This window comes from Talpa europaea (assembly GCF_964194135.1).
Source record: "Talpa europaea genome assembly, chromosome: 1".
Lineage (NCBI taxonomy): Eukaryota > Metazoa > Chordata > Mammalia > Eulipotyphla > Talpidae > Talpa > Talpa europaea.
The window spans coordinates 153,572,243-153,594,505 of record NC_140073.1 but is presented as its reverse complement, the minus strand read 5'-3'; the positions used below and the strand labels follow the sequence as shown (position 1 = coordinate 153,594,505).

The 22,263-nt window shown below is 39.0% G+C and overlaps 1 protein-coding gene across 1 annotated transcript in view; it reads right to left on the bottom strand.

The window, feature by feature from the left end:
• Positions 1 to 320: 320 nt before the first annotated feature.
• The window catches only part of PSMD1 (proteasome 26S subunit, non-ATPase 1), a 79,743-nt gene continuing 57,800 nt past the window's right edge, over positions 321 to 22,263 (bottom strand). The window contains exons 18-24 of the mRNA XM_084240923.1: positions 13,913 to 14,015; positions 11,695 to 11,864; positions 9,886 to 9,978; positions 7,499 to 7,585; positions 6,214 to 6,360; positions 1,906 to 2,061; positions 321 to 493 (exon numbers count right to left, since the gene is read on the bottom strand). Coding sequence (XP_084097049.1) covers positions 1,915 to 2,061; positions 6,214 to 6,360; positions 7,499 to 7,585; positions 9,886 to 9,978; positions 11,695 to 11,864; positions 13,913 to 14,015 — 747 coding nt within the window. The 3' untranslated portion in view covers positions 321 to 493; positions 1,906 to 1,914. The remainder of the gene's footprint in view (positions 494 to 1,905; positions 2,062 to 6,213; positions 6,361 to 7,498; positions 7,586 to 9,885; positions 9,979 to 11,694; positions 11,865 to 13,912; positions 14,016 to 22,263) is intronic.

Genomic DNA, 22,263 nt, shown 5'->3' with positions numbered 1-22,263 from the left:
CACATCAAAAACAAAACAAAACAAAACAAAACAAAACACACAGGGAATTCTTGGAAAGATGAGCAAGACTTGATATTCTTTTTCTTATTTTGGTCATTCTATTTCAAATAATCTATAAAAGCATTTTTATTTTTCATCAACACGAAACTCATGCAAACTCATCTTAGCAGCCAGGCAGCCAGCTCTCTGGGCTTCAGCATTTCGTGGCGGTGGAAAGGGTATTATATCCATTTACTTAAAATCTAGGCTGAAAAGAAAACAAACAAAAATTTCTTGTCCATCTGGAGATTTTAACATTTATTTGAAAACCAAGTTCTGTGAAAGAGCACACTAATAGTCACTTGTCTTTTGTTCAACCAAAGGCTTGCAGACAAGGCTCTCCAGGTCAGCGCAGTGGCGATGATACATGCGGTGAATAGCAAATCTCGGCATGAGTTTCCTCACCGGCAATTCCAACATGAGCCGGAACAATCTTCAGAAGAGAAACAAGATCCTGGGAAGAGGTGGGGATGGGGCAGAAGCGAGGGTCATTCTGTATTTTAAAAACTTTTTTTTTCACACTATTTGCAAGTCTAAAACTAGCCCCTAACTCTGCTAACACTGTCCTAATATGCCAGACTGTGCCAAGATACACTCCTGTTGAATATTTTATCCTTTTGAAAACTAGTAAGAATCCAATTTCCAACTATAAAATTCCAAGTCATCTTGTCGCTAACGGCCTTCAAACACTAACCGAGGGGTTTTCCATAAGGTGCCATGAAAGGCTGCAGGGGCTAACGTGAGTCTGGCTCAGTTCTCCGTAGAGACTGAGTGCTCTCGGTACTGACGCTGCCGTCGGCCAGCGGCTGTTTTACAAAAGCAAGTTTAGACAGTGGGCGTTACTATGAATTTCCCTCTTGCTAAAGTTCAAATTAATTGTCTCATGGATGAAGATATTTTTCTTACTAACTGTAGGTTTCTGCCCTAATTCTCATGTGATTTCTGTAAAAGCTTTCACCAACTGCTAAGTCTGTGTCTAACTCTCATGGTGCTAAATGTACAACTTTACATCTAAATGTATTTTTTTCTTGTCATAAATAATACTGTTCTTAATCACATTTGTCTGAAATGTATTAATACTAGCATGAAATTAGAGAACCTTGACTATAGCATTTGTAGCATCTACAAATATGTGATGACCACAAAAATCGTGGGGTAAAAAGAACAATTTTCTGAAATCAGATTAGTCTCTTGCATCCCCAGCACTCCCCCACCTTGTTACAACAGTGGAAAAATCATCATCTTTTTCAACTGCACAAAGCTTTGTGTTCTAGTCTAATTGACCCCAAAGTGAGCACTGTTTTTAAACACACTAGTTGCTTCATAGCTTCATTAAATAAATGAGTGTTAAGACTTACAGTACTAACAGTATTGTCAAAGGAAAGAGAGACAGAATTCGTGAAAGGCCTTGAATTGTGCTACTATACGCTATGGACTGATCAGTGCTGTCCCCAAATTATAACTGATTCACAACCAGGAGCTCAACTCTGTCACTGAACAAACTGTCAGTTAAGCTGACTGTTTTGGGCTTGAGGGGGGTAGTAACAGCTTTTTCGATGAGAGAAGCAATGAATAGATTTACGTTCTGGAGCAAGCTCCCCTACCTCCGCGCAGACCTACATAGTTTGCAGACACTTTGAATAGCACTGGTAGAATACTAGAGGGTAGAAAGTCAAAGAAAGAAGAAGGACTTGGTGGCTACAGATGCAGGATGTGGTTAAAAAAGGGGGGAGTTTTCATATTATTTAGGTAAATAGGGATTAAGCATATAAAGAAGGGGAAAGGTGAGACAGTGTCCCTGGACAAAACATTTGCAAAGTATTGACGAGAGATTTCCCTTGACATACAATTCTGTTTCATACACACCTCTGCCTCTTAATCATCAATGTACTCAAATGGTTCTGGGGGTTCTGGCTCTTGTTCTTCCTCCTCAATTTTTGGGCCATGAGCTGCCACAGGTTCCACCAGCTCTTCTGTGTCTTCACTGGTATCCTTCAGAATGATGATGCCGCCAATGGAGAGCTGTAACACAGAGCAAGCAATGCAGACACATGAGCTCTACTCACTTGCAGACTGTGCCCTCACCTAGGGGGCATGCCTGTCTGGGGTAGTGTAGACGGCCTCAATGATTGGAAAAGGAAAAAGTAGGACAGAACTACCCTTCGCCAGACGATAGCTGGAAACCTGGGCATTTGTGCCTGTGTGCATGTGTACTCCCTGTACTGGCAACACCCATACTATCAACTGTGAGAAGGGAAAAGTAAAAGTTTCCCGATCTACCCCATCAGGTTAGCCTGAGACCCGAAAGAGGGAAGCAATGTGGTGTGTATTATATAGGATAACTATAACAAATGCCATCCAGTGGCTCTGGATGGCAGAATCTGAGGTACTATTCTAACTGGATAATGTAGCTCAATTAAGAACAGTATTTTCAGGGAGACTGTGACTCAGATATGATATTCTAGTGCCTTCTACTCAGTGTGAGCCTGGTCCAGGAACATCATTAGGACCTGGGGGCTTGTTAAGAAATACAGAGATTGGCCCTACCCTAGATCTACAGAACCTGCATTTTAACAAGAGCCGGAGAGATTTGTAAGCGCGTTAAAGTTTGAGAAGCACACTTCACTGTGAGGGAACCATCATTTTGGACATAAAAGATAACCTACAAATAAAAAACTAATTTTTCTTTATTAATTTTATAATGACAGAAAGAATAACAAATATCATAGATATCTGCAAGTTTTCCACCTCAATTTACAAATCCTTATAAGACAATGAAAAAATAGACGGGGGGAGGGGGGAGAGGGAAGTAGAGTAAAGGAGCAATTCTATTAAGCCTTCTCCCAAAAATATTCGCAGAAGGTAAATCCAAACACCAAACCATTCAGCTCTCTCTGGTGTGCTAATCTTATTCTATTTGCTTGCCTGTGTCAAAGGAAATGGAAAGCTGCTCTCTATAATTAAATCAGCCAACAGTGGCAGAGCACATCTGGAAAAAACATATTTCTACCAAAGCACATTACTGGGAAGGACGAGCAGCATGAGCACATTAGTCAAATGATTCACATATGTACAAGCATCTCTGCAGTTTAACCTAATCTGATTTTCACTCATCAGAACTCTGCCCTGCCATTCAAGAATGGTTAAACTACTCCCCGTCTCTCCACACACACCCATCCACACATATTAATCTATGACTTGTTCCCTTAAAATGTTTCTTTTTTCTTGAAGAGGAGCCATTTTATGAACACAATCAGCCTTTACTACCAATATTCACCTCAAAACAATCAAGCATATGGCCACAGTTCTACTCCCTATGACCTAAAAGTTTACTCTAACCTCCCAAGGACCAAAGGAGATGAATTTTCCACGAAACAGAATGAAACACCCATTTTCACAAAATGACTTCCTTTATTTGGAAACATATGGCTCTAGGTTTTAACTGTACTGTTTCAAGTATAACTGGAATGAAATAATCCAACAGTTAGATTGCAATCCTCTAATTAATGTATGCATGGCAAGAGCAATTTGTAGCTACGTGGTTGAGGTTTATTAAAGCCTTACAGCTTAGTGAGAGAGTGCAGTCTAAGGAGAGAGTCAGACACAGGACATTCTGTTCCCTGAGGCTGATGACAACTGCAACACAGGCAACAGATGCTTCCTATTCCACGCTCTCAGACCTCATTTAAGATGGACAGGAGGAGGAGGGGGGAATTCTTGCCTTTTCCAAATGCACTGCCTGGTGAAGGATTTGATGGCCCTAAGGGTGTGTGAGTAAAGTCAGGGAACCTCTCCCTTCACTCCACACAGTCTCTCTTTTTACAGTTGAGACATAATTCACATAACCAAAAATCAACCCCTTTCAAGTATACAAATCAGTGGTTTTTAGCAATTCGCAAAGCTACATAATCACCTCCACCATCTAGTTCAAGATCACACTCATCAGGGTAAAAGAAATGACTACCACCATTAACAGTCACTCTCCTCTTCCTGCCGCAGACCAGCACAGCAGTAGACGATGAGGCCACCTCAGGGTTGAGAGAAGCGTGCAGGGTGGTCAGGGAGTCGGCGAAAGAAATGACAAACAGACACACTTCAAGAGTGAAAATCTGAGTGTGTTTTTCTTTAAGTTTGTGACTAGTATATATATGTTTTCTAAAAGCACAGGAATGAATATCAAAGAAATTAGCTTGCTCGCTGGCTCAGTCTATCACTATCAGGGAGGTGATCTACATAACAAGCAATGACCATTATAGAAGAAAGGAGGAAGTTTAGAAAGACAGATAAGGGATTAAAGTTTGTAGTTCTAGAAAGACAGGATAAGATTTTTAGCATTCTTGTAGTGGTTCTTGGTGGTCTTAGTTATCTTTTGATAAGCTTCTGCCTTTTCAGGGAACTTCTGCTGCACTTTCTCTGCTTCAGGCTGTTCTCTTCCCGCGCGCTGGGCCCAGCCGGATCTAGGGACCATGGCGAAAGCCATTCCTAAAGATCACTGCGGGGAGAGGTGCAGCATCTTCCCCCTACTCGCCATCCCTGGCAACCAGTGCCGTAATCTCTGTCTCTATGGATTTGTCTATTCTGACCACTTCGTGAACGTATATAGCCTCTGCATAAATATATAGTCTTCTTTCACTTAACAATGCACTCAAGGTCCACACACATTGCAGCATATATCAGTACATCATTTCTTTTTATGGCTAAATAATATTCCATTTTATCACATTTAGTTTATCCATTCATTAGCCCATGAATATCTGAGCTGTTTCTATTTTGGGGCTATTACGAATAATGCTGCTATGAACAATAATGTTTAAGGAATTTGCGTGAAGTTTTCATGTTTTTGGGTATACACACCTAGGAATGGAATTGCTGGATCACATGATAAGTCTACATTTAACTTTTTGGGGAACTGCCAAACATTTCCAAGGCTGCAACAGTTTACATTCCTATCAGCCTTACATGAAGGTTCCAATTTCTCCACATACTTGCCCGTCTCTGTTCCTGTCTCTTATTATAGCCATCCTGTTGGTACGACAGTCTCCCCTTGTGCTTTTATTTTCCTTGCCTAGTGACTAATGATGTTGAACATCTTTTCCTGTTCTGATGCTTTGTATATTTTCTTTGGAGAAATGTCTAATCAAATCCTTGCCCATTTGAAAAAAAGGTGGTCTTTTTACTGTTGAGTTGTAAGCGTTCTTTATATATTGTGGGTAATACAGTTTCTTATCAGATATGGGATTTGAAAATACTTTCTACTATTGTGTGGGTTGTATTTTCACTTTGTTGATAGTGGCTTTGTGGCAAAGAAAGTTTTTAATTTGACTATCTTTTTCTGTTGTTACTTATATCTTAGGTGTATATATACACACAAGAAAACACTGCATAAAACATTGCCTCATTCAAGGTCATGAAGATACACATGTAGGTTTTCTCATCAGGTAAGCCTAGAACGGCTCACCATTGTGGGTTGAGTTGCCTTCCATTTAAAATTATCAGGGATGACTTTCCCGTTGATGAGAATGGGCTTGCTTTCCTATAAAAATCTAGAAATCTCATCTATGACATTTTAGACAGATCTAGGATCTGGATGCATTAAATGTGTCTACTGATGACTTTCTAGTTCTCTAGATGCAAAAACCTAAGAAATAAAGATATTATCATGCTCAAATTTCTGACCAGCATTTGTTTCTAACATGAAACATTCTGCCTGAGAATAAATTAAATGACATAAAGTTCCCTTTCTGACTGTAAAATTAAATGCGCTAAGTCCTTGTACATTAACTGTGTTCCCATGTTCATTCCTAGAATTAGGGATAATCCTTGTTTTATAGTGGAAGAAACTGAGGCAGAGAGAGGCTTATTACCTGACCCAAGATCACACAGTTTTTAAGTAGAGAATCAAGTTCAAACGCAGGATGTCTATTCCAGATTCTATGCTCCTAACCCCATGCAGTATTAGCAACTTCAAAGGTCTAGCCTGGGTAAATGAAGGATTTTGTGGAGGGTACACAAAGAAGAGTTCCCCCAAATCTATATGGAGTGGAAGGGAATGTTCTCTCTTTTGCTAAGAGATTTATCAGAACCAGAGAGCCTTTTCCAATGTTTTGGAGGTTTTTCTACTGTCCTACAGATTAACATCCCACTGGTATTAGCTAAGGGCCATAAGTAACTTACTGGTTTAAAAGGCTGGTATCTGCAGGTCTCTGGCATGGTGAGGACCTTAAGCTGGGCAGGCATAACTCGGGCAGGGTTATCCAGTAACTGGAAATTTGGCTCAGGTTCTTTTTTCTTCTCTTTTTCTTCCTTTTTCTCTGCCTCATCCTAGCGGGAAGAAAAACAAAACCAAAAACCAATAAAGATTTACTCCTGTTCGACACCACTGAATAATGTTTGTTAAAACTTTTTTCTTTTTTTTTTTAAAGATTTATTTATTTATTTGCGTGTTTATTTATTTATACAAGCACTGGGTACAGTCAGAAGCGCGGGAGGGTGAGAGAATTCACCAGAGCCAGAGCGGGGAGCAGAGCAGGCAGAAGGACCGAAGCACACTGCTGAGGGGAGCAGCGGGCAGCAGGAGAGGTCTGCGCGCCATGTGGGACCCTCCGCCGGTGGCCAGGGAGCAACCGTGAATCAAACCAGTGCTGCAGAGGCCGCGGGCAGCTTCGCAACCCAGTGCTCAACCGCTGCGCCACTGGGGAGGCTCTGTTAAAACTTTTTAAATTTATTTTTGCGTAGAAGAACTGGGGTGTAGGCCAGACAGGGATTGAGAGGATTCACCAGAGACAGGGTAAGGAGCAGAACAGGTGGATCTACTGAAATACACTGCTGAGTGGAGCAGCAGGAGAGACAGGAGAGGTCTGTTGTGCCATGTGGGTCAGCTTCCTGGCCAGGGCTCGAACTCAGGCTGTAGTGGTGATAGCGCTAAGACTTAACCCCTAGGCCACCAGGAAGGCCCATAAATAATGTTTGATAAATTTACTGAGCAACTATTAGGTGCAAAAGATAGTTTGTAGTAGATATAATGGAAAGACAACTAAAATGATACCAGACTTGGAGGGAGAGGTCAATTCTGCTTGGAGGTCATGGTATTTAGCTTCACTTTAAAGGATGAGACAGTATTTTTTATTGGCAAAGATCAGAAAAAGAGGGTTATTCAAACAAATGATATTCTCCTTGTCTGAAAGAGCCTTCCTTTCTCCCATCATCATCTTATCTGCTGAAAATCCTCTGCCCTTCAAAACCCATTAGTTGTCATTTCTGCCCCCCAGGAACTCCGATTTGTACCCTCTATTCTTCCCATGAACAGATGTAATTCCTAAAGTTTCTTCCAAATAAAATAATATGGGTCTCTATGCTTAGAATAGGAAGCCAAGAGAAAGATTAATAATATTCAACAAAGGAAGAATATGGACAACAGAGGTACATATATCAACCCATGTGACCACTAAGTTATACCTACCACCTCCATTTTTTCCTCTTCTTTTTTTTCTTTTTCTTTTTCCTTCTTTTTAGCCTTGGCGGTAATAGATAACACAGCAGTAGAGACCTAGAGGAAGTGAAGAGGGCAAATCATTGCAATCCCTTTACTTACATATTAATGTACAAGCCTAAAGAGAATAATCCTAGAATATTCTGTTTTCTGGCAGTAAGTATCATAAAGAACAAAATTATCAGGAACTAAATGGGAAAAACAAGAAGAATATCTATTTACATAATTTACTACTATTGTTATCAGGTAAGTCTTTAATTCCTGGAAGCTTTGGTCCAAAATAACTGTTTTTTCAATCTGTAGCCTACCTTGGATGTGGATTTGCTGTAACAAACTTTTGAATAGAGATCTCGGTGCTTCATCCTTTTTTACTTTATATTGAAAGCACTTTCCTCGAAACCTAGTCCTAAGAATATTCTCACTGGACTACGGTGAGAATTACCAGACAATGGTAACAGTGTGTGATTAGCAGGGACTTATTCTTCTTTATAGGTAATCACTGAAATCAAAGGTGAAACAGGGATTTTGAAAGGTGTGGCAGTACTAATGTTGTTAATGTTGTTTATGTTATTAATGTTGTTAATTTTATGTTAATCTTATTAATGTTGTTTCAGACCCATAAGGAGGGGTCTAAAAAATAGCTGATGAAACAAGATATTGCTGTCAAAAGATATTCAAGCACTACGCTTGTTATTGGAACCCAGCCGCCTCAGCAGTGGGAGCCGGCAGTAGTAGTGTTCTTTCACACAGCTGCTCCACCACAAGTATGTTGTGGCAGTTGTTCCTCACAGACCTTTTTTGTAACAGTGTGCTTTCTGGATCTGGAATGGATTAGTCAGGTGCGAGCTATGAGCTGATTGGTGCTAAATTGTCCAATCAGCCACAGGATTGAAAAATGGTCCAATCAGACCTGTGAGTGGGGCACCCTGAAAGAGGATATAAGCCAGGGTCAGAGGAAGCTGAGAGACAATGCCAGCCCCTGGACAGGCAGTTCCAGCCTCTGAGAAAGAAGAAGAAAGAAGGGGAAGACTCTCTTCCTGGCCTCCAAAGAAAAAAGGAAAGAAGGATCAAGTAGCCAAACTCCGAAGAGGGAAGAAAAGCCAAAGACTTCTGTCACAGACTGGGCCTCTGGTCCCGGTGTCTCAAAGAGCTGTTTGTTGTTGGTATAGCCCAACTAACTCACAAAGAGCTGTTAACACTGGGTGTCTCTGACACTGCCTCTGAGGGACCAGTAGTGACCATCACCACTGGCCAGTGCTGTCCAGTACTCCTGGTGACCAGAGTGCTAGCTCACTGACACTATGTGGGTGAGATAGCTGCCACATGTGATACAGTAAACTCTGTTTCCCCTGTTGGTAAAATAAACCCCATAGTGGTTGTTCCTGGAGCCTGAAGTCTTTTGCGATTATGTGCGTGGGTGAGAATCCATAGACAGTGACCTGTCCTCTTCTCGAGCACTGTCTTTTGTTAGGCTATAGCTCATAGGCCCCTATGAGAGGGTGTTACTGCTACAGCACTTGGTTTGGTTTTTGGCCTTTTGGGCGGCTCTCTTGTCTCAGAGCCTGGGCAGGCTCTTTTATCTGGCCTCCTGTCCTCTTTGCCCTGTTTCACTCTCAAATTTGGTCAATTACATAATTAGCCCTACTTACACACAAAATTTACAGCAAATAATCAACAACTGGCTAATATGGAACAAGATATTGAGAGAAAAAACCATTGTCCTAGGTGTAATAAAGGGTAATTTTACTGTGAGAACTTCAGGGCTATGTGTAGCTCTCTCTATAGTTGGTTTAACACCTATCAGTAGTGCCCTTAAAACACTGTTGGTAGGAGTGTAAGTTGGATATAGTCATTTCAAAAGGAAATTTGGAAAACACCTATGGAAATAATTATAATAAATGTGTACAAATATAACAGTGAAAAATTAGAAATAACCACAAATGTATGTCAGGTAAAGAACTGGTGAAACAAATAATGGCATACACTCACATAAAAGGATGCTTTGTAGCTTTGGAAAAAATGAGACCCATACACATGGAAAGTTTTAAAGATAAACTGCTAAAGTGAAAACAATATGTGCAGAATAGTACGCAGAGAATGATTCTATTTGTGATGTAAAATGCATTGATATGTGCCAAGAAAACATTTGGAGGGATTCAAAAATTGTGACTTTTGTGACATGGCATTTAGAAGACCAGGAGGCAAAAAATATAATGTTAGAGTTTACCCTAAGAAGTATTACTTTATTTTTTAAAATATGCAATTCAAAACAAAAATATTTAAAACAAACACAAGTGAAACACTAAGCAGCTCCTGCATATAAATAAAAATACTGTTCAAAGCAACAAAGAACCTACCTTTTCCTTTTCTTTCTCCTTTGGTACTTCCAGAGGGGCAGGATATGCAAATGTGGATGGTTTACAGTTTGATTTATACTGAACCTTTGGCATCTGAAGAAATAAAAGAATATTCTCCCGCCATTAAAAAAAATAAAAATCAAGACTTTAAGTTTTCTATGCTCTGAACAAGCAAACAGATGGAAAAGAGATGCCAGATGTTTCAATCTGGGCTAGGCGTTCAGGGACAGTCCTGTTCAGTCATATCACCCTCCTTCCTTAAAGGCATCTATCTCCTTTAATTGAATTAGTGTTCAGGCACTTTACAGAACTGCCTGCAGTTCTCTAAACCTTGCTGAAATTCTGTGAATTTCAACAGGTGGATGCTGTATCATCTTTCCTGAGTCAGTGGGTTCAGTCCCACTCACGGTGAGAGCATCATACCAGCTATTACCCGCTTTGTACAGTGCTACTGAGTATTAAGTCTGTACACCTAACCTCCACCTCCATTTTGGGTACCACACTAACAACCTATGTAAGTCTGAAAACAGCTTCTATAACCTATAATCATGGCTTACCAGAGTCTACACAAACCTGATGCAATAGCCAGCTTCAGGCTACTTAAAGCTTAAAGTTCTTTGATCTGAATTTTTCTTGATTTATTCAATTTGCCTTGTTAGAGAATTATAATAAAACTTCATATTTACTGAGACAAGGAATCTCATCTTTTCTACTCCTTTCATTGTAAGGATTGTAAGATTGTATGTCAGAGGAAAAAGTCTCCCAAATTTATACAGGATATTTAACCACAATGTTAAAGGTTAGGGATTAGGAAACCAAAAGATTCTTGTTCTGAGAGATAAAATAGCTCAATATTTATAAATGGGAATAGTTTTTACTACTGAAGCACTTAAATGGATAATTGGCAGTACAGCTATACCGAAAAACAAATGAACAAAAAGCCCAATTCAATCAAATACTCAATCTTTATCAGCCAGTTTTGACCTAAAATTTTTCTACTCTGAAAATTTAAAAGAACATTTTAACAACAATGATGGCCAGATGTGAATTATTTAAAGGTCAAAAGGCCTCCAAGAGGATGTAAGAGGAGGAAGAATCAAGCCACTAGACTGAGAAAAAACAAGCACAAATCTTATTAAAAAGATGAAAAGGGCATATAGTAACAGGGAATGTGTCCACTTTAGTCTTTAGCTAAAGTGACTAGTTTCCTTCTGTCAGATTTTCTAGGATCCCCATTATTAGACTTGTTTCTTCCACTAGCCCAAAAGGACAGCCTTCTATGCTTTTTCCTTTAGCCATAATCTTTTTCTCCCATCAAATACTCTAATCTCACATAACTCGGAAACATGTCCCTATCTCAAACCCTCAATATGTATCAAAATTTAATTTAGGTCTTCTTTCTTTGCCCAGATCTTGCAATAGTATCTTAATGAATTCCCACTGATACCAGAGTATTTCTAAAATGTAAATATCATGTCATTTAGCTGCATGAAAACCTTTAATAGCTCCCAACCTTCAGTATTAAAGAAAATTAACCTAGTAGTCTACAGAACCTTTTCATTTTCTGTATTTAACCCCTTCTCTCACCATCCCCCCTCAAATGACTTACTCTTAGTATGGAGACTTCATTTTCAAAACTTCCACTGACATATTCTATATCACCACAAGGTGAAGATTCAATTTAAAGGGGAAATACTTTATTAATGAGATTCCAACTCATCTTTAAAATTTTACAAAACCTAAATGAGTGGGTGGTAAATAGCATACGGTGAGGCAGATATACTTAGAAAACAGGTTTCACAAACATACCTTCAAATCCTTGTTAAGGCCAATGACACAGGTAGGGGTATAAGCCAATGACAGGAAATGTGAAAGAGGAAACCAGAACCAGAACTGGGTAAAGACAAGGACACCGACCACAGAAGGCATATGGGTGTGCCCAGTCCTGGACTGCAAGGAGATTGTGACATTATGGCCACCTATAGGAAGGAAAGAGAAACTGTAAACATGAATCCAGTAGGGCAACAATAAAGATTTCTAAGTATTGTACTAGGGAAGCATTTGGTGATTATTTAAGGGCACAGTTCATAAAAATCTAATATGGAATCACTGGGATTAGTTAGCTAGTGAGGTGTTCAGGATCTCCCAAATTGGAAGTGCTGTATTTTACCTGAAATCAAGGTAAATCTAGACTTTCAACCTATGCAGGCATTTTTCAAAAGCTAAGCCTGAAAGATATCAAAACTGCATGCTAAATATTTTACATTATGACTGGTTTTTAGTATGACAATAACAAGAAAAATTTTAGTATACATCATATTTGCAAGCAATAGAAAAGAGGCAAGAGGCAGATAATGTTTGCTTAGTTTCATTCTTTCTGCTTTACTCATGTTTGAATGCAGGAAACTCCAACACTAACTAGCCTTTTAACCTTGAACAAATCATTTTACATCCAAAAATTTTTTCTTCTTCCACATGCAAAATGAAGACTTAAATTTGAGCACTTCAGTGGGCCTCCCTGGTGGCACAGAGTTTGTTAAAGTCTCAGCACTATCAAGCTATCGCCAGCTACTGCAGCACGAGTCCAATCCCCAGCCAGGGAGCTGACCCACATGGCACAGCAGACCTCTCCTATCTCCCAGCTGCTCCCCTCAGCAGTGGATTTCAGTAGATCCGCCTGTTCCGCTCCCCACTCTGTCTTTGGTGAATCTTCTCACCCCCTTCACTTCTGGCCTGGACCCCAGTTCTTGTATGCATAAAAAATAATCTTAAAAAAAATTTGAGCATTTGAATTCAAGTACTACTAGTAACAAAAGAAAACTTTTAATCTCAAAAACTTGATTCAGCTGAAATTTTTTTGAGAAAGCAAAATATGTAGAAATAATGAAGTCAGAGATAATTTTATTTAACCTGACATTTGGGCTGTCAAGCAGGTGTGTGGCTTGGGAATCTCCACTCTTGCCATCGTCCCCTAAGTTACCTCTTGAGGGAGTGCAAAAAAATACAATCTGAAAGTTACTGAACAAGAGCTAAGATCTAAGCATCAATCAGACATCTGGATCTACTGGGTCCTTGGAAGGCAGAAATTCTAGGAAGCTATTAGGGGCAGCAAACTTGGATGCCTTTAGGAACCAGTCAGGTAAAAGAGTGAGAAAACTTGACGTGTGAACAGTGGGAACTGAGGAAACTGTGAATTACATGTGCTATTTAAATGGACATTATTGGGGGTGCAGGTCCTGGGTCACTAGGGAATTATGGTTTTAAAAATACTGCTCAAATATGAATTTTGCCCCCAAATCTTGCAAGTTTTGCAAGCAGGCAAAATGAACATGTATTTGAGTCAGACTTGGCCCATGGCATGCTCATTTCCTCTGTCTTCTACTGGAGATGTCACCAATAACAACTGTTAAGGAATGTATCAAAGGAATCTGAGCACAGAACTAAGGTACTGCACGGATACCATTCTATCTTGGAAGGGCAGAGCATCTCCACTAAAATAAATCACAGAGTAATGGTGAAGAGTATGAATTTGGGAGCCAGAGGCTTAGTGAGCACTTGTTTGGCAAATATTCCATGTTTCTTAGTTTAGGATGATTTGGCTGCTAGAATGTGTCTAAAACCCAATTTTTCCAAGGTCAACTTGTTTAAAACTTATCTATACAAAGAAAATTAAAAAAAATGAAGCCAACATTCAATTTAACAAGTGAGGACCTGTTCTAACTGCTTTACATGCATTTTTAATCCTCTCAACACTACATGGTAATCTCAAGACAAGGAAACAGAGAGGGGACAACGTCTCACAGTTATATAGTTAGTACTGAAAAAGACTGGGGGGCTAGGATTCAAATCCTGTAAGTCTATACTATTAACAACCCTACTAAGTTATCTCCATCAACTGCAGGCTTTAAATTATCTCCATGAACAATTTGCCCAAACTCAGTTTCTACTATGCCATACAGTTAACATAGTTATTTCATTAGATTAGCTAAAATATATATATAAATCTGGAAGACTTAAAAACATTTACCTGCATCCAGTATGCCCTGGGCCAGAATCGCACCAAACTTGGCCATGACATCATCATGTTTATCATTGATAACTTTGGAATACAGCTGTCTGAACTGATTCACCTGAAGGAACAAGAAAAAGAAATATAGTCTAATTCTCTTCATATATTGTGTCATTTTAAAGCAGGAAACAGATTGCTCAAATGGTAATAAAGCAGCTCTGAATTTCACAACATTCAAAAACAGAGGGATATAAATCATATTTGAAGGCAGAATAGTCTAACGGTTGAAATCATGGGTGTTATGACTTTTCTGATGTGGGAACACCAGTTCTGCTTTCAATCCTCATTCCAGTGGATGATTCAGGCTCAAGGGAATGTTGAATGCGATTTCACATTGCACCACTGTTAGCAGGCTTCAACAGTTTAAGTGAACACGAAGGCCTACACTGCCCTGTGAATTACAGCTATTCTGCTTACCATCAACCTTACAGATTTAACAGGCACAGTCCTTCAATTCTACCTTAGAGTAAACTACCCTTCAACTGAAGCTGTGTGAGGTACATCCTGAATTAAATGTATTCATTTATACAGAAAGATTTTTATTATGCACACACATTAACTTTTTGAGGACATGTCAGAATAAATACTTTTATCAAAAGGAACACACCAAAATAGAAATGTGCTGACTCACTTAAGGCGGGGTTACTGGTATTTTTCCTTGTTTCTTCATTGTTTCCTGCATTTTTTCAAGTTAAGATATATTAACTTATAACTAAAAATATCCATTTTATATATATTGGATATATATAATAAATGCCCATTATATATACATATATAGTATATTCTTATCAGTACATTTGTGATTTATTTAAAACTGGGTGACAATAAGGGAACTATTTTATGCTTCTTCTATGTCTTACACTTCTGTTTTCCCACCAGTGCTTTTCAAATGGTAGGCACCCAGGAAGAAGTCTGCTTGTTCAAGAAGCACATGATCATGGAGCTTCCCAAATCTGCCAAAAGCAGAAAATATTCAATTTGAGTGTCCTAATATAATGACTTTCTCTTCATTACATATTCTTTCAGAATCTCCTCCTCGCGTCATCTGTTTTGGCCTGGGAGGCTACACTGTGATACAGTGCACAGTACATGGAATCAGACAACCGTGGTTTATAAATACCTCTGCACTAACAGCCTGTCTAGGCAAATTACTTAGCTTTTCTGGGTTTCAGTTTCTTCTACAGGGATTATAGCATCTTCAGTTACAAGGGTTACAGAAGGCTACATAATGTGTTAAAGGCATTTCATAGTTCAATAAACATGGGTGGTCTTACCATACAGGGGCAGAACCCTACCAGCCTCCTTGACTATTATCTCTGCAAACTAAACACTGCTAAGAAAATCATATTCCTCAAACATGGCTCTCATTGCTTATTTACAGCAGCTATTGCTGCCTGTGGGACATTCTTACTGGTTTCCCTGTGGCAGGGAAAACAATAAACTAACTCTGGCAGTACCTAGTACATGACCATTAGTATACTACTTACTTCTCTAGGTCTTACTAGGTTTAACCACAAAACCCAGCATGACTAACCATCACAAAATTCCCTCTTAGTTTTAAAATTTCTAAGGCTTGATGTTTAACTCTGGTTCAGCAGGTCAAATTCCTTTGATTCTGAACTTATTTTAGATGAACACTTACATTACCTTATATAGGGTGGGAATTTTATGCACCAGAGGTTTATAAAATATTTCATGAACTTATAAAAAGAAACACTGGACATAGCACTGTATGTACACAATAAGAAAGAATTTAAATATAAAATTGCACCCAAAACAATAACTTCACACTCAGTAGAACTGAAAGATGGGGCAAAAAAATCAATGCAACTGTGATGGGATTATCTTACCTATTAAGCAGCAGACTACTTAAAAAAGCTAGTTTTTGTTTACTACTTAATGCTCACTATGACTCTTTGCAAATAATGATTATTTTAGTAGGTTAGGATAGTATCTTTGGTTTGGAAGGCAACTGTGAGATCATCTTATCTACTCCTATTTTACAAATGTGAAAACTGAAGTAAGATAGGTGAAATGACTGATCATAGCTAAGGTCAGGATTTTCTGACTCAATTTCTTTGTTATAAACAGTGTGGTCCTCCTCACCTCCCTGCAGTAGAATTTGTAGGAGAAAATTGCATTCATTTCTCATTTTATATTATGATAATTCCATAGAAAAATTAAATTTTAGGCAAATCCGTGATCCCTGCATTCTACTATACATGATTATCTAAAATCTATAGTCTCCAAAGCTAGCAGGTTTTTTTTTTTTTTAATCTAGGCCTATTTGTTATTTATTTATTTTTAATAGAGGCATGTATTTTATTTATTTATTTATTGGTTTGTTTGTTTGTTTGTTTATACATGCACTGGGTACAGTCAGAAGCGCGGAGGGTGAGAGAATTCACCAGAGCTACAGCGGGGAGCAGAGCAGGCAGAAGGACCGAAGTACACTGCTGAGGGGAGCAGCGGGTGGCAGGAGAGTTCTGAGGGGAGCAGCGGGTGGCAGGAGAGTTCTGAGGGGAGCAGCAGGTGGCAGGAGAGTTCTGCGCGTAATGATATACATTATACTGCTGGAAAAAAGCAACAACAAAAACTCCTCACTCTTAGATGCTAGAGAGAAAAATAAAAGACCGGGGAAAAGGGAATAAAGTTCTCTGAAGTCATTTCTGTTGGTACCTATCACCTGAGTATTTGCCGTGTGGCCTTCCTATTTCATTTTCTTCTTCTGTCTTCCTGGTAATAGACATGTAGCTGCAGAGCAGGAATGTTTTGGAGTTTTCCCTCTCTCTTACTGTGACAGTACATCTGCTCTTACAAGTTCAACTATAGATTCATAATTCTTTTTTTTTTTAAAAAGATTTATTTATTTATACAAGCACTGGGTACAGTCAGAAGCACAGGAGGGTGAGAGAATTCACCAGAGCGAGAGCGGGGAGCAGAACAGGCAGAAGGACCGAAGCACACTGCTGAGGGGAGCAGCGGGTGGCAGGAGAGGTCTGCGCGCCACGTGGGACCCTCCTCCGGTGGCCGGGGAGCAGCCGGGGATAGAACCGGTGCCGCAAAGGCTGCAGTCAGCTTCGCAACCCAGCGCTCAACTGCTGCGCCACCGGGGAGGCCCTAGATTCATAATTCTTAACAATCCTGGAGGTCAAATGAATTGTGGAATATAGAATTGACAAAGCTAACTTCGTGCACACACCAGTTATTATTTTATTTATTAAATATATATATTTTACATCATTGTTCATTTTTGTGTAATGTTTGATTTTTCCTCAGGTGTAATCCCCATAAAATTCCGAACACCAAGTCACCTGTGAACTGTCACCATCTCTTGTGTTTTCCCTCCTATTTTGATCTATCTCCCTCCCTCTCCCCTGCTGCATGTCTCTGATTTATAGTTTGCCTGCTAGTTTTGCCTTTCTTTTTTTTTTTTTTCTCTTTAGCTATCCCTTGCTTGGTTTCCCTATATACCTTTTTTAAGTGAAAACATCTGATATTTTTCTTTTTCCTTCTGACTTATTTCACCGAGCATAATCCCTTCCAGTTCCATCCATGTTGCTGTGAATGGCAGAGTTTATCTTTTTTGATTGCTGAGTAGCATTCCACTGTGTATATATATCACGTCTTCTTGATCCAGTCATCTGGTTTTTTACATTTAGGTTTTTTTTCCCTATCTTGGCTATTGTAAATAACCTGGCAGTGAGGGCCTCCCCGGTGGAGCAGCGGTTGAACGCTGGGTTGTGAAGCTGCCCGCAGCCTCTGCAGCGCCAGTTCGATCCCCGACCGTCGGGCGAGGGTCCCACATGGTGTGCAGACCTCGCCTGCCGCCTGCTGCTCCCCTCAGCAACCTTCGTTGGCCTGCATTTTCTGTCTCCCGCTCTGGTGAATTCTCTCACCTTCCCGCACTTCTGACTGTACCCAGTGCTTGTATAAATAAATAAATCTTAAAAAAAAAAAAATAAACAAAAAAACCTGGCAATGAACATAGGAGTGCAGGTTTCCTTTTGAATTAATGATTTTTTATCCTTTGGATAGATTCCTAATAGTGGAATTGCTGAGTCACATGGTAGATCTATTTTCAGTAATTTTAGGGTCTTCCACATTGCTTTCCATAGTGGTTGGACCAGTTTGCATTCCCACCAGCAATGTAAAAGGGTTCCTTTTTCTCCACATGGTTGACAGTATTTGTTGTTAGTTTTTTTTAATGTGGGACATTCTAACTGGTGTGAGGTGATATTTCATTGTGGTTTTAATTTGCATTTCCCTGTATCGGTCCCTTATCATTTGTATGGAGTGTAAATATTTTCTCCCAATCTGTAGGGTGTCTTTTTGTCTTGGTTACTGTTTTTTTTGCTCTACAGAAGCTTTTTAGTTTGATGTAGTCCCAGCTGTCTTTTCCTTCATTTTCTTTGCTTGGGGGATGAGTCTTTAAAGGTGTTTCTGAGATGTATGTCACGAAGTGTTTTGCCTATGTTTTCTTCTATATATTGTATGGTTTCACGTCTTACATTCAGGCCTTTTATCCATTTTGAGTTGGTTTTTGTGTATGGTGTGAGTTAGTAGTCCACTTTCATTCTTTTGCATGCAGCAGTTCAGTATTCCCAGCACTATTTATTGAAGAGATTGTTCTTGTTCCTAGGGCATAGTCTTTGCTCCTTTGTCATAGATTAGTTGTCCATATATGTGTAGCTTTATGTCTGGGTTTCCAATTTAAATTCTATTGATCTGCATGTGTTTTTGTTCCAGCACCATACTGTTTTTATCATTATGGCTTTGTAGTACAGTTTGACGCCTGGGAGTTTAATACCTCCATTCTTCCTTTTTCTAGTCAGGAAAGCTTTGGCTATTCGAGGTTTTTTCTTTCTTTCTTTTTTTTTTTTGTGGTTCCATATGAATTTCATCAATACGTGTTCTATTTCTTTGAAGAATGCTACTGAGATTTTTAATGGAATTGCACTGAATCTGTAAATTGCTTTTGGTAGATCGGCCACTTTGACAATATTAATTCTGCCAATCCATGAGTATGGAATGTCTTTACATTTCTTTGTATCTTCTATTTTTTTTAAAAAGATTTATTTATTTAGGCATACAAGAGCTAGGGTACAGGCCAGAGGTGTGTGTCGGGGGGTGTGGGGGGGTGAGAGAATTCACCAGAGACAGAGTGGGGAACAGAACAGGCAGATTGACTGAAGTACACTGCTGAGGGGAGCAGTGGGTGAGACAGGAGAGGTCTGCTGCGCCATGTGGGTTGCTCCCTGGCCAGCCGGGGATTGAACTTGTGCTGCAGTAGCTGTGGACAGCTTCACAGGTTGCGTCTTAACCCCTTGCGCTACCAAGGAGGCCTCCTCTATTTCTTTTATCTATGTTCATAGTCCTCTTTGTATAAGTCTTTCACCTCCTTTGTAAGGTTTAGTCTTAAGCATTTATTTTTTTTTTTTTGTATAATTGTGAATGGAATAGTTTTCTGAACTTTTCTTCTTCAGATAGATTATTTGCATGTAAGAAGGCTATTTTTTGTGTGTTGATTTTATTGCCTGCTACTTTAGTTAACTGGTTTATAGTTTAAATTAGTTTTTCTGCAGAGTTTTTAGGGTTCTCAATATATATTATTATATCCTCCATGATTAGTGATAGTTTTACTTCTTTCCCTATTTGGATTCCATGTATGTCTTTCTCTTGCCTAACTGTTTTAGCTAGGACTTCTAGTATATACTGAAAAGCAGTGGTGAGGGTGGATATCCTTGTCTTGTTCCAGATTTTAAAGGGAAGGCTTTTAGTTTCTCACCATTAAGAATGATATTTGTTGTAGGTTTGTCATACATGGCTTTTATTAAGTTAAGATATGTTCCTTCTATTCCAAGGATTTCAAGGACCTTCACCATAAATGGATGTTGGTCTTTATCAAATGCATTCTCAACAAATGATCACATGCTTTTTCTTTTTGTTGATGTGGTGAATTGCATTAATTGATTTTCAGATGTTGAACCATCCTTATCCTGATAAATGGTATATGTACCATTTATCAGGATATTTCCAATGGAACGTAGAGGCAACAGCCCATGATCAGACTAAGATTTCTGAAGCAGCAAAATGATTGAATAATCACACTGAATGGGACAACAGCTTGAACTCCCATTGGGTCAAGTTCTGTAGTCAAATGAGTCCTTAAACAAACCTCCTTTAGTTTTCAGACTTTCTGGATTTGGGATTTGTACATAAAGAATGATGGATGGGGTCTCCCTGGTGGCACAAGGTGTTAAGCACCACACTATGAAGCAATTGCAGCCTCTGCAGCACAAGTTCGACCCCCGGCCGGCCAGGGAGAAACCCACATGGTGAAGCAGACCTCTCCTGTCTCGCCCACTGCTCCCCTCAGCCATGTACTTTGGTTGATCTGCCTGTTCTGTTCCCCACTCTGTCTCTGGTGAATCCTCTCATCCCCCGCATCTCTGGCCTATTCCCCAGCTCTTGTATGCATAAATAAATAAATCTTTAAAAAAAAAAAAAAAGAATGATGGATGTATATAATTTATTTGTGGCTAGTTCTAAATTTCTCTGTAGTCCTGACACCTCCCCTCGCCCCAGCCTCTTATTTCCAAACGATGTGCTTCTTCTCAAACTCAACACGCCTAAAATGAAAATTAGCTTTATTTTTCTTTTAAAAATGTCCGATCAATTATCAAGACACACTGATGCTTTTAGTTCTCTTCTCAATTTTATTATTTTGCTCATGGTAGTGGTTTGCAGCTCTTTCTTTCTATGACCAGTGACACTATTAGCGTCCAAGTCCCTATCTTACGGCATCAGATGGTAATATAAAGCATTATTTATTAATGTGCTATGGTATAAAATATCACTTAATAATATAAAACATCATGCTCATAAAAGTTCACACATTTCTCTATGGAAATATTTTTAGGTTATCATGATGGCTCAACAAAAACCTAATCTATCCAAATTGTGATTTTAGAACTGTGGTAACTCATCAAGCTTGGTCAAATATGCTTCTATCTCCAAAAAGGGTATCTGTTAGTGGTGAGAGAAATTTCCTTGTTGCAGGCCTTAGGCCAGATCATAAAAAGTATCGGGAAAGACCAGATCCTGTTCTTATACTGCCATATTTTCATCTGATTCTACAGATGATACTTACATACATGTTCAAATAATTAAAGGGGTGGATTTCATTTAACCAAAAAAACGAAACTAGATCCCCTTCATAAAGAGCAGAGTGGTGTTCTTGAGAAACATTATTGTAATTAAGTTGTTCTGAACCTCTGGTCTAAGGGCTTTCTAAATTAGGTTTCTAATGACCCAGGAGTATACATATTCCTAGTTCCATGCTTGTGAGAGTAAGTGAGCAAGAAACTGGCAGAAGCAAAGCAAAGATGTACTGGAATTACTTAAACTAAGACCACACCATGTAGATTGTTAAGCATTCTGTAAAGGATATGCTGTACATCAACATCAAATAAAAACATTTCCTTTGGAAATTTCTATTGTGAATCTCACAAAATATTTAAGAAATATTCCTTTGAGGAATGTTTATAACCTTGATGAAATGAATACCAGCACTGTTTTTGAGGCATTTCTACTTTATTTCAAGGACTAGTTTGTAGCCTTGTTCCTAGGGCACTGCAGCCTTGAGCCTTTCTTTTCAAGCATGTTTACAGCTTTCCCTTTCCAGTAAAATGTCCAGGTCATCCAAAAGAATATCAATGTTGTCTTCTTGGATTATTGGAAAGGAAAAATAATATAAACTATAGTCCACAAAGCTATCTTTCACAGGCTTCATAGCAGAAAACAATGAACGAGAATTAAACTTCAAGAATTCATGAGTTGATAAATACTTTCACTTAAGAGTGTTTCCTCAAAGACCTATTGTGTTTTACACTACCCATACAGTTTTGCTTTTGTAGTAAGGTAAAAATCATTTAACTTTTCCTGCTGAGTTTATATTAATGCTAATGGCTACCAGCTATCACTGCATTTCAACATTCTTAACCAACATCCAAGATTCTGATATAACATGGAACTAGAAATGTGACCCTGTATTGACATCACAAATTTTTTTAGTTCAACAAAATTTTGGGGGAACGACTTTAAGTGAACAGTTATTTAAAGTGTTTTCACTTTTTCTAAATATGAAATTTATGAAAGAGTTGAGTGTTTCTTCACCCTACACAGTCTACCCTATTCCAACCCCATTTCAGAGAGCTCTATCATTGGTATAAACATGAAAGCAACATACGAGGCTATACTGAATAAATGCCTATATGTTATTGTTAGAGGAGGCACGTTCTAGAGCT